The 16,910-nt window shown below is 55.7% G+C and overlaps 6 protein-coding genes across 6 annotated transcripts; 3 read left to right on the top strand and 3 right to left on the bottom strand.

Annotated features, from left to right (window-relative positions):
• Positions 1 to 222: 222 nt before the first annotated feature.
• Positions 223 to 1,254, bottom strand: UCRPA7_534 (putative pre-mrna-splicing factor cwc26 protein; the record flags this gene model as incomplete). Its single annotated transcript, XM_007913129.1, has 1 exon — positions 223 to 1,254. The coding sequence occupies one exon, from the start codon at positions 1,252 to 1,254 to the stop codon at positions 223 to 225; it is 1,032 nt and encodes a 343-aa protein (XP_007911320.1).
• A 3,333-nt stretch (positions 1,255 to 4,587) lies between these two features.
• On the top strand, positions 4,588 to 5,282 carry UCRPA7_533 (hypothetical protein; the record flags this gene model as incomplete). Its single annotated transcript, XM_007913128.1, has 2 exons — positions 4,588 to 4,778; positions 4,844 to 5,282. 2 exons carry the CDS (start codon positions 4,588 to 4,590, stop codon positions 5,280 to 5,282), a joined length of 630 nt encoding a protein of 209 aa, XP_007911319.1.
• A 1,012-nt stretch (positions 5,283 to 6,294) lies between these two features.
• Positions 6,295 to 8,748, bottom strand: UCRPA7_532 (putative repressor protein; the record flags this gene model as incomplete). The annotated part of the gene is made up of 2 exons (XM_007913127.1): positions 6,295 to 6,519; positions 6,595 to 8,748. 2 exons carry the CDS (start codon positions 8,746 to 8,748, stop codon positions 6,295 to 6,297), a joined length of 2,379 nt encoding a protein of 792 aa, XP_007911318.1.
• Positions 8,749 to 10,014: 1,266 nt separating this feature from the next.
• UCRPA7_531 (putative quinic acid utilization activator protein) lies at positions 10,015 to 11,091 on the top strand (the record flags this gene model as incomplete). Its single annotated transcript, XM_007913126.1, has 3 exons — positions 10,015 to 10,133; positions 10,225 to 10,851; positions 10,905 to 11,091. The coding sequence occupies 3 exons, from the start codon at positions 10,015 to 10,017 to the stop codon at positions 11,089 to 11,091; spliced, it is 933 nt and encodes a 310-aa protein (XP_007911317.1).
• Positions 11,092 to 11,630: 539 nt separating this feature from the next.
• Positions 11,631 to 12,248, bottom strand: UCRPA7_530 (hypothetical protein; the record flags this gene model as incomplete). The annotated part of the gene is made up of 1 exon (XM_007913125.1): positions 11,631 to 12,248. One exon carries the CDS (start codon positions 12,246 to 12,248, stop codon positions 11,631 to 11,633), a length of 618 nt encoding a protein of 205 aa, XP_007911316.1.
• A 2,490-nt stretch (positions 12,249 to 14,738) lies between these two features.
• Positions 14,739 to 15,869, top strand: UCRPA7_529 (hypothetical protein; the record flags this gene model as incomplete). The annotated part of the gene is made up of 1 exon (XM_007913124.1): positions 14,739 to 15,869. The coding sequence occupies one exon, from the start codon at positions 14,739 to 14,741 to the stop codon at positions 15,867 to 15,869; it is 1,131 nt and encodes a 376-aa protein (XP_007911315.1).
• Between the last annotated feature and the right edge of the window lie 1,041 nt (positions 15,870 to 16,910).

Raw genomic sequence — 16,910 nt, 5'->3', positions numbered from 1 at the left:
CTAAATCTTGATGCTTTCTGGGCTTGCGGTAGCCCACAAAGATACGGATTTGGAGCATTGTCCGCTTGTGTCATTGATATCATAAACTGCTACGGATGTTGGATGGATCGTCTAGAGAACGACGTCCTCTTAGAAAGGGGAACCTTCTAGTCCTAAATAATGACTCGAAGCCCATTATAACCATCCCACGATTTCACATTCCTGATCTGTCGTGATATACCTCTACTCGTCCATCTGCCATGAGTATGACAAGTCTTTGTTCCTCTCCCTACGATTGATAGCCTTGAAGCGTTCTGCCTCGAAGCCATTGCCCCGATCGACTCCATCCCACCGATATCCTGGCCGAATGCCGTACCGATTCGGCGGTGCCGCGCCTTTATACATCGGCCTCCTTAACTTTCCGCTCTTCCCAGTCTTCCTGCTGCCGCTTCCAGTATCTCTCTCGTTTCCACCTAGGAACTGTGCCATGGGATCGTTCCATCGTTCCTGTTCTTTCAGTTCCTGATTCATTTCCACGTCGTCCGCCTTCCGTGCCAACGGCATCAGCGCGGCGTCCTCAAGTGCTTCCCGCCGCCTCTTGGCCTCCTCGATCTGCACCTCTCCCTTGAGTGCTTCCTTGCGCAGCCGCTCCTTCTCTTCTGCTTCTGCCGCGGCCCGCCGCGCCTCTGCCCGCTTCATGCTGACGTCTATCCGGCGGCCAGTCGCGTCTCGGTAGATTGTCTCTTGCTCTTCTTCCCCGGCCAGACCAGCAGCTTTGCGCTCGCGCTCAAACTGCGCCCTCTCCTCGCGTGCTCGCCGTTTTAATTGTGCAGTCACCGACGCTGCAGATTGCAGGCCCGCGTGCGTGCCGTCTGTCATCTTCTGCACGCCCACCATCGCCTCGTCCTCGACCACCGGACCGTCGTCGTCTGCCGCCTGCGCCGCTGCGTTCTCGGCCGCCGCCGCAGCGAGGACGGCGTCTGCGGCCGCGGACGAGTCGTCTGCCTTGGGCGGCCCGCCGAGCGTCTTCCAGTTGGACTTTGTCTTCTTGCGGAACTCTGCCGACGTCCCCGCTACGGCGGCCGGGCCGTCGTCGTCGCCATCCTGCGTGCCGTCGCCGCTGCCACCCTTTGCCCAGCCCGCGTCGTCGTCGTCTGTGATGAGGAGGCCGCTGGAGGAGGCGCCGGCGTGCTTGCGCTTGCGCTTCTTGGAGCTCGGCTTGGGGTCTGCGGTGAGGTAGTGTTGGGCGAGGTATGATGAGAGGTCGGACGGCATTGTGAATATGGGATATTAGCGTCAAAACAGGGGCATAAACACACTCTGCTTATGCTCTCCTGCCCTTTGCGCTTCGTAGTTTTGGTTGCTGTGTTACGCCTGATTACTTTGTAGATATTTCTACCTAGCATTCACTGTACATCAAAACTTCCCACGGATCACAACGATTAGGTAAGCTGATGCTTATCGATAAGGCGCTAGGTGCTCTGGCAGGTGGAAGCTGCATGGTCCGTGCTGCATTTACACGTGGACTGAATCATATGCATTCGGCGCGTCATCACAAAGGACGCAATGACATCACTGTAGATGGTAACGGTCATGGGGACGGCACAAGAGGGACGGCGAAACGCTTCTTTCAGGGACCAAAGAGGTCTGGACCGTCCTTGACGTCTTTCGGCGGAACAGGTTCCAAGCTCTATGGGCAACCAGCATAGTCTGGCCGCTTGCAGTGCGAACAAAGGAACGAATGGTCAACAGTTGAGAATGAGGACTAGAGAAGCCGAAGCACTCAAGAGGCACGCTGAGCAATTAGACAATCATATACGTCTAGTCTCGACGAAGAAGGGTGCAGCCCAAGCTGCTTGATGCTTGAAGCTCAAATTGCCGTGTCACTCGAGGAAGCAGTCATGCAGTGACTCTATCTAGGACGTGGTGCCAAACACTAAAATTGCAGTGAATGGCCCCCATGTCCCCAGTTGCAGAATCTGTCCATGTTAACCTAGGTATCCTGACAGATACGCGAAGGTAAGGCAATCCTTGTTTGCGCGAGATAACCTGGAACATCGGGATCTTCAGGAACTTCGTTCCAAGACGGCTCCCACGGACACACCTCTAGCATCGGCTTATCGGGACCCAATATAGCACGCACAATTGAAGTGTGTAGTCTCCTCTCTTCTCCTTGTTTACGTGGCACGCGCAATAAGACACTTGGCGTGCTCTGTCGTCTGGTTCCATGAATTATAGAACCCTGAAACACTTGCATTCTGCAAGGGAATATTCTAGTGAATCTGTATGATGACTGACTGCACAGCTGTCAGTCTGTTTCACAGCTCATCAGGCATAGAACACAGCAGTGACCGAAGCTCCGGCTTCGAAACGCCGGGCTCCAGGGCGAGTGGGGGGGACGAGCTGCAGGCGCGTCTCAATGCGGTGATGCGGGGGAACATGTTGACTGTGAGTCTGTGAGTCCACCACCCGCCCACGACAGGCAGCCCCAGATGGGCCTCACGGCGACCTGCATGCATGCCATCGTGAGTCCTCCGGCAGGCTGCACGCATCGTAGTATTGTGTGGAGAGGGGAGGGCCAAGCGGGCCTAGACAGGCTCGGGCAGGCAGGACAGAGGAGAGCCACTACACCCTCCCACTCGACGATAAGGGCGTCTGTGATTTGACGGTGCATTATCGCGGGCGATTGACTGCGGCGCTTCGCAGGATGGCCCCCAATGAATCCCGCCGAGTTTCAGGCATGCTCGCTGCTCAGGCATGTGCCAGAATGGGCAATTAGCTTGCCTTGTAAATTACATCCTCTTCTCTGCGAGCTATCTGTGGCCCTATGGTATCACCGTATCGGACACGGGCGTGCAGCTGGACCTGCCTTGGTCCCCGCTCAGCCGAAAGCGACTCTGTTGATGTGAATGTGCTTTGGGTGTGTTCCCCATTCCGTTCCATTCCATTGCCGTAGGTTGGCGCGTTTTCCCTGATAGCCGATAAGCTCCGCCTGCCAAATTGGGGTCTCTTTAGTGTAGCAATGGATCGCGACCTTGACCACGGAGCGAGCAAATGGCACGGCTCAGACAGAAGCACGAGTCGAAACCAGCGCCAGGCCGAGCTTCCAGCGAGCAGCAGGGAAATAATGCCATGCCATGATATGCCAGTCTCCAGCCAAGTTTCGCGGGGGGTTAACGTTATGCTTCGTCAGAGAGGCAGGGCTCAGTCAAGGTCTCAGACAGACCGGTCCAAGGCAGAGAGCCCCGGAGCCCGGCTGATTTCATCATCGCTGAAGGAATAGGCGTCACAGCCGCCTGAGCCACAACACACTCGCCGTCACCCAGCCGGGGGGTCTCCTCCCAAGAATAGCGAGAGAGGTAGACTGGGTAGACTTGGTAGAGAACGTGACCACGGCCTGGTGGGAGCGGCGGCGAGGTCGTGACGAATTAGAGCTAATCAAGAGGTCATCCGCTATTGCCGCCCAGCAGGTCGCGTTGGAAGTAGGTACCGGTACTCTACAGCACTATGCTATGCCGCAGTGCTCGACTCGGAGCCCGGTCTTGGTGTGGATGGGGTCAACGGATTGGACGGTTCTAGCACCTGGAACCAACGGGCGGCACCCTGAGGTGAGGGTAGATTGCTAATAATGGCGAATGTAGATGCTCATGTAATCGACGGTGGCCAGTGACCACTTGATTCGACTCAGGTCGCTAACATGATCGGTCATTAGCGTCTCACCCACCACAAGTGGACGACCCCATTGCGGTGCCAATCTCCCACCACCCCGCCGCCGGCTTATCACAGGTGCCTCCTTCGTCATCCGAAACGCGATAAGAGACGAGGGCGTGGCACCTGGGCACTTGGGTACCTCTAAGGCTGGCAGGCACTGGGGCTCACCACCTTCCCAGGACCAGGTGCACCTGGATGTCCGAATCCGCTCCAACCCGATAGACACCACCATACTGTACCCGTCAGCTAGCTATCTATACATAGTCCACGCGCTCTCTTGCTCTGCCTCCCCCGTCTCCCTCTTCCTCGATCACAACAAACAGAGAACTCCAAAGAACCATATCAAGAACGATTCATCCTGCATATTAGACTGTATCTTTAAGCACTCGTATCGTCTCTCATTCATCATCACCACCAACCGCCTTATCAGGAAACGGTCCCGTGCTATTCAAGCCTTCCTCGCCTTTATCTGAGTCACACGGCCAGACTCCTCTTTGTCGCGACCGCGCAACAAACAGAAGCAGCAACCGCTCTCAAAGCACATTCCTTCCGGTCCTCAATCGATCACCGCTCGCTCTGCCGAGTGACTGCATCTCGCGTTTCCATCCCCCATCCCTCTTCTAGAAGGCCCCAGACGCCACTCCAACTGTCGTTCCTCTTTAAACCTACCTACCCATATCCGCAACCACCTAAGAGCCGACCTTGTTGTCCAGCATCGACAACTCTTATCATCTTGCACATATAATCCGTGTCTGTCTTTTCAATCACCTGGTATATCCTACCTCTCCACACCACATCCAACGAAGGCAACCCGTTCTGTACATACGGTTGCTCTGCCTATCACGAGAGCTCCTTCCTTACACCCAGATCGTATCGTACTCCTCCAACCAACACAATATGGCGACTGCTTTTGATACCCCAGCTCAGTACGAGCGTGATCTTCGCAGCATCAACAAGGAGTGGAAGCGCGGCAAGGACTACAACACCAAGTGGTCCAACGGCACTCGGCCCCTACCCAACGTTCGGTACGACCTGCTAGACCTTGATGAGGGCCAGAAGGTCCGCCCGCGCCGAAAGGCAAGCGAGGAGTGAGTATTCCCGTATAAGCAACCCTCTGCTTCTACCATGTTCTGACTTGAACTCCGTTCTCAAGGGCCCACCCCATCAAGGAGAAGCACAACAACATGAACAAGTTCCACAGATCACATCCGGACCTCCCCCTCGGACGCGTCCGGTCGAAAATGTCGGCGCAGCACGAGCTCGACGAGGTGGCCAAGGGCTCGCGCTCCATCCTGGAGCTGCTGCCCACCAGCCCGCACAAGCAGAGCGTCTCGGACCCCTTGGTGTACAGCTTCGACCGCACCGACTCGCCCGGCCAGCCGCTGGCGCTCGACGTCTTCGTGAAGGCCGCCAATGGGGGCCGCGCGACGGAGAAGTTCGTGGAGAAGGAGTACGAGATCCTCGACGGCAACGGCGACGCGCTCAAGGGCCGCAAGGCCCGCCAGAACCTGCGCAAGTCCGGAAGCCCTCGTGACGGCGGGCAGGCTGTCGAGGAGGGCATCGAGGTCGAGGACGGCTTCGAGCTGGTGTAAAGTCCGGCTTGCACTCCTTCCTCCCCTTCTTTCACATTCGTATCAGGCGCGGAAACGTGCCTCTTGTCGTTCACCACACATCAACACACTTTTTTCATCTTGGGTGAGATTTAGCAGCATTGTAATACTCGACACATCGAGCGGTCTTTGGGAGTTTCTGGACGGTGGATGATTCCAAGGCATCATGGCCTCGCAGCAAGCATGAACTCTTGCATTGCGAACGGCACACACACACACATACCTTTTTGGCGGGCTTGGCTAATGGTGTTTTCTGTGCTGGATGGAAGCACACCTCATTCTGATCATTACCTTTCTTCCATGGGCGGACACATGGATACCTTTTTTCTTGCTCGGCGGATGGCGCGCCGCCTTGAGCACATTGTTTGGCATACTCGTTCAAGCATCGGCCCCTTAGCTTAACTCTGGCCATCAGGAATGATTTGGTCCGGGGAAGGACGGCTAGGCGCATTGGAGGGACATCAACTCGGCTGGATTGAATGAATGGATGAAACCTCGCGTGGTTTTTTTCTTTGGCTTTTGATAATTGTTGCTTCGAAGGGTCATTATCTGAAACCTGCGTTTTTTAGTAGCTCTTGAGCAACAAGATATAGCATTCAATCCATCCCTTTTGAGAATCAGATCAACTTCGCGTTCGAGTGTTCGGGTGGTCGTGGTGGTTGTATGCGGGAGAAATGGGGGAATTTTGACCGCCATTTGAATTAATGAATCTTTCCAAAACAAGGTAACCACGTGCAGACTCACGTGGCCACCCTTGTCCTTAACCCCCTACAGGCAGGTCGACATTTTCTGATAAGCATGTCGAATACTGATGCAAGGCTTCGTTTCTCACAAATTGATGCGTTGGGAATGGCAGCCTTGAAGCTACAGTCAAGCTATCTTGAACACAAAAATATCCATATAACATCCAGCACTCCATATGACCACCCCGTGCCCGGTATAAAGTAAGAACGAGACGAGAATGCCTTCCCTACAGCATGGTATCGTGTATATCTCATGACATTGACGAGAAGTCCCGCCTGTGCTGCTCCCACGTCCGCCTACACACGTCCTTCATCAGCCTCCTGGGCGCCAGCCGGCCGGTCATCAGCTCAAAGGCCTCAATGGCCATCTCCCCGAGGTTCTCGAGGCCGTCTACGACCACCCACGACGGCGAAACCGTGTCCCTGAATACTTGCATCTGCGCGACGAGTGGGGTGATGAGCGGCTCGTAGGCAAGCTATGGGCAGAAAGTGTCAGCAAGGGTGTGAACAGAGATGTGCAAAGACGGGGTTATCTGATTGTGAGAACTCACCTCGAGAACCACACCGCCGGTGGGGCTGCCAAGCCACTGCAGCGGCATCTCAAAGTCCGCGGGGGGGTTGCCGTCGACGCTGGTGGTGGGCACGCACGAGACGATGAGGGTGGGCGGCTGGAAGCTGGGCGGCCAGGGCTGCGCGACGGACCCGAGCACGTGGCAGATGTACTTGCCGGCGGCGACGGTGCCGTTGGCGGCGGCCCACGAGTTGAAGTGGTCGGCGACGCGCTGGGCGTTCTCGACGGTGCGGTTGTGCACGAAGATGTTGCGGCAGCCGAGCTGGATGAGCGCGTAGATGGCCGCGCGCGCCATGCCGCCGGCGCCGATGACGAGGCCGGTCGTCTTGGAGGCGCGCACAAAGTTGCGCGGGCTGATGGCGCGGCGCAGGCACGTGAAGATGGACTGCCAGTCGGTGTTGTCGCCGTAGAACTCGTTGGTGCGGCCCGACTTGTTGCGCGAGTTGGCGTGGTCGAGGATGAAGGACGTCTTGCCGCGCAGGGGCAGCAGCACGTTGACAGCGCCGATGACGCTGGCGTGGTGGCTCTTGAGCTTCAGGTGCGGCACGATGGCCACCTTGAAGGGGGCCGTCAGCAATGCGCCGCCGAAATTGGCGTCTGAGCAGATGATGTTCAGGTCGTCTGTCGTCATGCACTGCACCGCTTGGAAGTTGTGCGGCATGCCTGTGTACTCGTACGCGGCATTGTGCATGTACGGCGAGAGTGAATAGGAGACATTTGCGCCGAGTGTATAGAATTGCAGAGGTTCAAGTTCAAATTGCCGGAAGAGAAGTTCAAAGGAGCCATGAGCCGTGCAGACTGTTGCGAGGTGGTCTCGGAGGTTCTCCAGATCGGGATGCTTGACTGGGTTAAGAACACGACCCTGGAGAGGAGTCCTCACACCAAGAACGGAGAAGTCGTATGCCACCAGTACGGGCTTCGGATCCGGTATGAGTGCCTGGATCTTGTCCCGAAACTCGGTGAGCATCTCGTTGGTGCTGTCCCCTGAGCAGAAACGAACCATGCGGACGATGTCGCATCCAAGTGACTGGGCATACTTGTAGTTTTCCACCTGACTTTCGTCCGACCAAGGTATCGTTGCAAGCCCCAGATTCCAGAAATTGCCGATTATCTTGGATCTGCCCCGATGCTCCAGAAGATGTGTGATTGGTATGTCTGTCCTCTGTAGGTCGATACTCAGGTAGTCCACGCCAAGCCGAAGACCCAGCTCCAGCAGCTCCGTATCCATTCGTTTTCTGTCCTCGGCCGACCTCTTCGGCTCATCCCGAGGGTTCTCTTCCACGTGGAATATTATTGGCACGGCAAGTTTCCGTCGTATTAGTGCCACTTGTCTCGCGATAAATGTTGACAAGTCGGTCGGCCAATGATCAATCACAAGCTCTACGCAATCCCCTCGAGCCTCGAAGTCTTCCCATTCCAGGTCCATATCAACAAGATAGGATACTCTCAGACGCAAAGCGTATGAGTATTGCCTGTATTCTGGCGGTATGGCTCGTATTGAGAAGGGGCTCTCTAGCCAAGCCCGTGTCAGCCCCTGGCCGGTTACAAAGTCAAGAAATCGCGTGAAGTCTTGCTTCGCATTAAGCAAGCTCGATGTTACTGCGAGCTGGCTATCCCAGCCTCCCCCGTTTGAGTCTGGTGATAGGAAGGGCTTCACGCCTGAGGGGTCGTATAAGTTGTAGTATTCCAGGTTGGAGCAAGACCTGTGGCTCCGATCTGCCCGTAGTATGCGTTCTCCGTCCGCCGAGTCTAGCAAGCGCAAGATCTCCTCCTTTTCGCGGTGGATATAGATGACCGGATTAGACTCGCTGTACGATCGGAGACAAGACTGAGCATCCTCGGAGAAACTGCTCATGCCACATTCAATGATACACTTCTTCCGATTGTCGTCCAGCATACGCTTGAAAACTTCTGAAATCTGGCGAGCGAAAGCCTCCTTGCCGTGTTGAGTCAGGTAAGCTGTCCTCGTTGTGCCAGTGACTTGCTGGAAGTAATGGTCCTCGGTGACCAGGCGCCTCCTGAGGTGAAGAGCGCCGATGAAGCCTAGAGATCGCTTGCCGGCACCTCGACAGCCAACCAAGACGATGGAAGCATCTTGGTGAAATTGCCGCACATTTGTGGGAGCGGCAGCCATGGTGTCGTCGATGGCCATGAGAGGCCCCGACCTGGTGGTGAAGCAGTTGAGTTATGCGCCTCACTTCGTCCCTGTCCGACTCAATGCTTGCTCCAGTTTCTCCCACGGCGGATATATTGGAATTGCGTTTAAGCCGCCTTACTAATAGATATCGTCGCCAGAGGACTGTGGAGAGCGTTTGTCAGTCGTGATACGCCTGAAGGTCTCTCACTAGATGTTTGAGTGAGTGAGCGGGTGGGTGAGCTGATGGTAGCTTATAAAGCCTTTTCTCCGAGACAGCACCGGGCATGCGTCCTTGGTGAGCAGTCTAGGTAGGTATAATCAAGGTGAAGAGCCACTCCGTAATTTCTCCTCCTTCTGTAAACCACACAACACACAGAGCCTTTAAGTGAGTAGCAGGTGAGTCTCTCGGGGCTTAGGTTATCAAGATGAGTGCCGGCCAGCACCGGGAAAAGCACCGGGTGCGCGGTGTGCAATCTATTGGGATTGTTGGCCGCTGTGGTTTGCTAAGGCAAGTCGGTCTTTTTTGCTTATTGTTGCCCCTCCTCGAATCACTTCTGGGTCCCGGCCCACGCCAACGGCAATGCGACGGGCAATGCTTCGGCACGTTGCAGGCCTAAGACCCCCACGAGCCTCTCGGAGCAGCGAGCTACCAGGTGTAGCCAGAGCCTAGAGGTAGGGGCGGGGCAATAATTGAGCCTGTTAACGCCTGGGGATTGGCGGCTGTCGCTAGACACGCTTCTGGTGGTCACATCTAACAAGCGTCTCGACCTCAGGCATTCTTATTCTCCTGCGCTATACCCGCATTGTTATAGGTACTTCACCTTTGGCCTCGTCAAGTGGTTTCTTCCTCGGTAACGTCGCCGAATAGGCGTGGTACCTTGGCTATTTATTAAGGTCACTCGCTGGTCATGAGAAGAGGCCTATTACCCGCAGGCTGGTCCACGTTGATTGAGCCCCGCCTCCACACTTGCACCCCCCAATCAATCCCAGGTTTAGGTCATGCATTGCTAAGTAATGAATGAATTGAGCGCTTCTCTTGACAACGTTGGCAACCTCAACCTCCAACCTCGACTCCAAGGCACCGCGGCGCCTGTGACATCACGCCAGCAGCCACCGCCTTCTCTCTGTACCTTCCTCCTACCTCTCCTCGCAAAGGTAACGTTTTCTCTCGTTCACTCAATTGAGGCTGAATAGCCAGAAAGTTCCTTGGCATGAGTGACTGCTGGCTGACCCGACCTGCCGCGCACCAGAGAGGAAGCAAGGATGAGCGCAACAATGTCCGACTTCGAGGACCCCAAGGAGGAGACCGGCGCCGATCAGGCCCCGTCCGTCACGGACTCGGCCCCGGCGAACCCTCGCAAGAGGAAGAAGAGCTCTAGAGCGTGAGTGAACTCAGCCGGCAATGACCGGAGACATTGCTTGGTTCACATGAGAACTGAGTGGCATCATGAATACTGTCTGACCTGCTCCAAGCTGCGACTTCTGCCATGTAAACCACCAGCCTTGCGATAACGCAAAGCCCCGCTGCAGCTATTGCGAGAGACACAACAAGAACTGTCTCTATCTGCGGCCCCAGAAGAAGCGCGGCCCCGCCCAGGGCTACCGCAGTGCCCTGCACACCCTGCGGGAGAGTGCCGCCGCATGGGGTGCCGCCCTCAACCTGATCCCCAGCCTGGGTCCTGTTGTCGAAGGCTATCTGAAGCAGCCGGAGGGCAAGCGGCTCATCAAGGCTATCAGGGACCCCACCCAGCAGGAGTTCTTCATCCAGGCCTGGCAGCAAAGCGGCGTCTTCAAGACCTTCTTCGGCGACGAGCTATCTCCAGACCAGCCCAGCGCCACGGAGAATGGAGATCCTGCGCCTACCCTACAGCAACTGGACGCCGCTCTGCTGCCACAGGGACAGGCGCAGGCTCAGGCGACACCGACAGATAACGCATTCCCTCGCTTTGACACTTCCCTGGGATCCGTACCAACCCCGTCTCCTTCTCACGCCTCTGTCGACGGCGGCAAGGCGAGGCAGCCGAGCTTCAACACTCGCTTCAGACCGAGGCAGCAGTCCATCTCTTTGTCTGACATTGTCGCAAAGGATGCTGCTCGACCGTGAGTACCAGCATAATCTACAATAGTGTCTATTGCTGCTGACATTTGAGCAGATCACAGGGCTTCTCACAGACGCTGGTGCCGCTAGGCTTTGCGCCGAACGAGAGCATGGAAGACTTCCTCGCCATGAGCTTTGACCCGGAGCCGCTGGAACAGCCTGCTGAGGCCGATCCCAACCTGGGTAGTGAAATGGACCAGAAGGCGTACTATGAGTTGCTCATGGGAAAGAAGTTTGCCTGACCTTAAGGAGTTCCGGCACGTGCCGGCATAAGCTTACAAACTCACTCCGAAGTCGTCGTTGGGACTAATTTCTGTGAGCATGGCTCAGAGCGGCTACAACTTCACGAACGCATGAGACGCCGTGGCTAATAGGCATATCTCATAATGGGGTAGGCCATTGGCTTTACCCTATGGTTAGGCCAGACCCGCCTTTGCCCACGCCCAAACAGCTCATCAAAGTAGGCGGTATGTATGATCTTGGTTTTTGTGCCCGCCTTTCATAAAGCTAAGTGATTGCCAGCCAGGAATGTACTTCTAGAATCTGATACCCACGCAAGGTATAACGGCACTAGTCCGAAGATAAAGACGACAGGATGATGATGGAGCCAAATAATGACGTACAAAGCAACATGGCTAATCATGACTGATGACCACGAATAAACCCATAGTCAACACGACATATTATAATACTATAAGAGGGAAAATCCGCCTTTTGCCCGCCTACCAGAATGTTCATGACCACAACGCCATTGAGAAAGGAAACCTCCGGCGCTATATTTTCATGCCACTATCAAGCGCCCCGACTGGACATCATCATCCTTCTGCTCCGACGACGACATGTTCGCCCGGTCCAGGGCACCTAGGATCCACTCGCGGTTCGCACTCCGCAGCGCGGCCTGCTCGCTCGGCTTCAGGCTCATAGCCCCCTTCTGCATCTGCAGGTTGCTGCTGCCATCAACGCCACCGCCGAACATCCACACGGCCTGGCACAGGTCCGCCATCACCAACGCCACGATCAGCGTGACCTCCCCGCCGCCCATCGCGGCGCCCAGCTCCTCGCTGTGGCCGCGCCGCCACCGCTGGACGAGGTCAGCAAGTTCCGGGCTGTAGTCCCAGCGGCCGTCGCGGGTCTGCAGCTGCGCGAGGCGGGTCAGGGCCTCGACGCGGTTGCTGCGGTCGTACAGCTGGCCGAGGTCGCTGCAGGAGCCGATGCTGATGCAGGACGACGGGGGCGCCATTGCTCCAGACAGGGCTGCTTGGGAGGGCGAGGGAAAGGGGTCTGTGATCTTGCCGGGGATGGTGACGACGATCTCGCACGGCGGGTGGTTGAGCATCTTGCGCAGCTTGCGCATGAACTCCCGCCGCCTGGCGTGGTCGAGGTGGATGCGGGCGAGCATGGTGGGCTCAGGGGCTAGGCTTCGTCAGGAATCGGTGGGATAAGGGATGTTTACTATGACAAGATTCGAGCACTAACCTGCAGGTTGGCTAGAAACTTCGAATTAATTGAACACCTTCTTCAATGTCACTGCCGTCCTGCCGGATTTGAGAAATCGATAGAGTCGAATGTCAAGGTGAAGACAAAGATTGAGTGCTCCTCAACTCTATGAAAGCCAGGTAGCTGGCCCCCAACCAGACTTATACCGGAGACCTTGTGGTACGGAATAGGCTAGGGCCGATCAGATCAGACCAAGAGGCTCTGGGTCAATGTTTCTGTTGTCAGATCTTACACAGCAACGTGTTTGTGCGACCCTATGACAAACGATGGATGAGGCTGAGATACGACGGCGAGCTCGAAGTGGTATCTCCGCTTGGGACGACAAAATGACGTGTAGCAGGGTGAGTGAGTGAAGGGACAATAAGACTCGTGTTCTCCAAAGATTGGCCTAGTCAGATCCAAATATGAGAGTGCTCTTGGGTATCACGACATCAAAGAGTGAACAATGTACCCCCCAACGACGCAAGGACCGCCTTGAGAACACCGCGGAGAGCCTCACATATTTAAGCTTCCCGTCTGCAATACACACACACCAGATACTAGACGACGTGCAAGGGAGGTCGGTAGGTAGGCAGGGAGGCAAGCAAGCATGCACTCGCTCCAACCGGAGACAACGCATCGTACCGTACACATATCCCAGCAGCAGTGATCTGACTGAGCAACCGCAGCCAGCTGGACCCAAAAAGGGGTGTTGTTTCAGGCATGACCGTGCAGGAAGTGTTTTCCCTCCACAGCCCGTCGTGAGCACTGTCCTGCTCTAAGCCGAAAGGCCCCCATTTCCTCCGTCGAGATTCGGCGGCCGTTACGACTGGCCCAACGGCTGGTCGGTACATGTGGTGATGCATGCTTCTCGTCTGGGCGGCCGCGGGCTCCTGATTGGTGGCGCTTGGGGTGTAAGAAGGACCGAGCTGATGCCAAGCTTGCTCGAGTTGCTCGACCACAAGCAGGCAAAATGGTCGAGAAGCAGTGCAATTATGCACCCGGCACCAATACCAGCACCACCCGCCGGAGTGGCCACGCTGGGGACCCAGCTGCATGTGTGATCCACGACGGCCGTTGGACACGGCTATTCTTGGAGCTGAGGCCCCGGATGGGGTCCAGCGGCGCCCAAAACCGCATCTTTGGGACGGGCTTTGCAGATGTGCAGGAGTTGCAGAGGGGTCCAGCTAGCCTCCCGGTGGTCGATATTGCCCGAAAGCGTGGAGTTTCCGTCCTGAGGGCTGGCCGCATGCAGGCGTCTGCAGCTCAGACGCTGACACGCGACGGCCCCGAAGGATCGTTTTGGGAATGGAGAGTAAGCAAGGCTTGAGGATGCCAAGGCGACTCCGTCTTGATCGAGTCCAACCAGCTTGGGTGCGGCTCGGCCGTTGTCTGCCATTTCCCTGATGCGGAATGAGATCGGAATCATGGAATCAAGGCTTACCCAAGAATCCATCTGCACTCGGGCCCGGTAAAGGGAAAGGGGTTGGATTCCGTATCTCATCATCGCTTGATGATCATCAGCCGCCGGACTGAGTGAGGTAGAGCTTAGCTCAGCTTCTTCCAATCAAGGCAGTAATACCTTCGCCCTTTGTAAATTGGCTAAACACACATGTTGCCACCTAGAACAGAGAACAGATAACACACAAGGCGTGACAGATGAGGTCATTCAACTGGCCTTAAGTAGGAGAGGCAGCCCAGCGATGGCCGCGCGTTTTGTCACGCTGTTCATCTCGGATCCGACGCCATGTGCGTGGTAAGGCTTAAGGCTTAGCACCACATTTGTGACGAAGCTCTCCCACCTGGGTAGGGCGGTTGCGTCCCCTACCACGGTAACCCCGCTGGAGGAAACGCTACGGTAGCGCTGCCGGTTAACCTTAATGGCGACTAACAGCAGGGGCCTTGTGGTAAGGAACAGTGAGTGGCCCAGGTTACCACTCATATCAATTTCGGGCTAACTTCTTTTGGGAATTATACCGCGAAATAGAGAGTGGCCGCGCTATCTGAAGAGCTCCAGCCACTGAACAACTGGCTTAGAGTCACTGAGCCAGGCAACAATCAAGTTAATGCCGGCGCCGTTGACACAAGCTGCGCCACGACTCACAACTTAAGGTAAGGTAGTGAGGTCTTTTGACTTAAGTTGTTTTTCAGCTCCGTTGCCGATCGGAGAGCTTTCTCATGACTTTCCTCTAAACAACATCATTGCATCTCCAATTGAGATCAGACGGTGTAGTTCAGCTCTCGTATAATAACTATTTTCTCTTCTGAGCGCGGTTCCTACGCCCTTGGACCCAATTGATAGAGCCTTGGCCAGAACGTTCATTGAGTGGTGTGAGACTACATCGGCGGAAGTGGCGGTGATATTGCAGACTGGAAATTAAGACCGGACGAGCAAAGAACATCTTCATTCACAATGGACGGCCAGCAACCACCAGGTCCTTCGGAAAAGGAGCGGCTTCAGGCGCATTACAATGACATGGACCGCCAGCTGCCGCCCACCCCATCGTCAGCACACTCACCATCTCTATCCACCTCATCAGCACACAACTACTCAACCCTGATTCCCGTCGGAGATGACGCCGAGTCAAGCGGATTCCACGACATCAACCGGGACCCTACGCCTCCGCCGTATTCCGGCCCGTCCAGCAGCTCACAGGTCAATGTAAGCCAGCCACAGTATCAGCAGCAACACCCAAGAGGAGCGGAGCGGTATCCCGGCCTGCCCCGCCTCAACTACAAGCTGTACTCACCACCGCTCTTCGACCTATCGGCCGACTGCACCAGCATCGTATCCAAGGCGCCCTATCTCTCTAGTACCGTCAGCGCCCTTGTCTCGCTCGTCCGCGCGCAGTCCACCGTCCCGCCAAAGCCCCAGATCCACATCACCGGCAACCGCGGCCGCAAGGTCGACTTCGCCGTCAAGCTCAACCTGATGAGCCTGCTGGTGCCCGACGACCCCAAGCAGCGCATGGACTACATCCGCTGCGTCGACGGCGGCGAGATGGTCCTCCGCGGCGGCACCAAGCCCACGCTGGAGCCCAACGTCGAGAACGGGGGGCTCGAGGAGTGGTGCCGCCGCTTCGTCGAGGACGCCGGCCCCGTCAAGTGCTTTGTCCTGGAGCGCGTCGTCGCCAACATGGACGTCAACTGGCTCGAGGGGCAAATCCGCAGCCTGGTGGCTGCCACCAACTACAAGGGCGTCGTGACGGTCTCGTTCCCCGTCACGCACGCCAAGGTGGTCGTGCAGAACCCGGACAAGGTCAACAAGTTCTTCACGGGCATCACGACGCTCTTCTCCGGCAAGAGGACCTACGAGGTGGTCAAGGCCGTGTGGCCGTTTGCCACGCACAAGAACGGCGAGCAGGGCAGGCGGTGCATCGTCCAGAGCGAGGAGACGTGGTGGAGGGAGTGGAGGGATCCAATCAAGTATGCCATTGCGACCAAGAGGAAGGGCTGGGTCACCAATGAGGACAAGCTGGAGGCTATCATGGAGGGCAAGGGGAATGGTGTTTCAAATGTTGATTGGGGCCCGGATACTGATTAGTTGGGATTAGATACATGGACTCTGGAGACATCTCATGTCAATGGTTACTTCATAAGCGTCGGAGTTGAGGGCTGGTTCGTCCAAATTTTTCCATCGGGGCACTTAGGATGGAAGGCTGCTAATACAAGAGATGTTGGCGTGTATTTTGATACGAGATCATACATAAAGTCACATGCATAGACATAATTCGCGCTACTAATTTTTCCACCAAGTTGGTCTCGAGGCTATGGCCTTCAAAGAGGCGCACCGATTCTCTGATGCTGTGTAAAGTTCCCGGCGGCCGCTTGCATAGGGTGGCGTTCTCGCCGAACCCAGACTCATTGCTAGTAGCCTGCGAGGTAAACCTCTCCCAATTGAAATTAGGTAGGCTTAAACATCAGACACCCTGCTCAAAGAAAGGATCGCCAATATACTAAGCTATCATGAGAAGGGGCGGATGCCTGAGATACTCCACACTAGCACTTGTAGAGTGAAATAAAGCCAGTTTCAGCCACACGACGTACCACTTCTCTTCAAAGCCAAGCATTTGGCCAACAATACCGAGAAAGAAGCGGATGATGTTGGCCATCCAATAATGTATACATGCTGTAAGTTTACCATCCTGAAACTCCTAGGGGCTCTAGTTGCCAGTTTCTATCATGAAATCATGTGTGTCTCAATGTGACGAGAACCGGTTGGTAAGGCTCCGAAAGCTGGAGAACTGCACTTCTAGCTAGGCAACTATCTCAATAGACTAACCCTACGAGGCTACGGTACTACCTCGGTTCTGTTGCCTTTGTAGCCTTCTTCGCCTGTGATCTGCACCTCATTACCTGTTGCCTGTCACCCTCGCCTGCCATTTTGCCTACACCTCGTCATCAGTCGCCCGTCACCCTCGCCTGTCTGTTACTCGCTCATGCTCTCGATAAAAGTTTACGAGTGAGCTAGAGTCAAAGGCAGCTTACTTAACAAAGTCGGATTCATATTCTATCAACACACGTCTGAGATTTCTCATAAGTTAGTAGACCTTCGAACTTGATGTGATTGTCTCATAACATAGGA

Source organism: Phaeoacremonium minimum (genome assembly GCF_000392275.1).
Source record: "Phaeoacremonium minimum UCRPA7 unplaced genomic scaffold PA7_03_scaffold_39, whole genome shotgun sequence".
NCBI lineage: Eukaryota > Fungi > Ascomycota > Sordariomycetes > Togniniales > Togniniaceae > Phaeoacremonium > Phaeoacremonium minimum.
The sequence above is the reverse complement of the archived record's forward strand: the minus strand, read 5'-3'. Positions and strand labels throughout refer to the sequence as shown.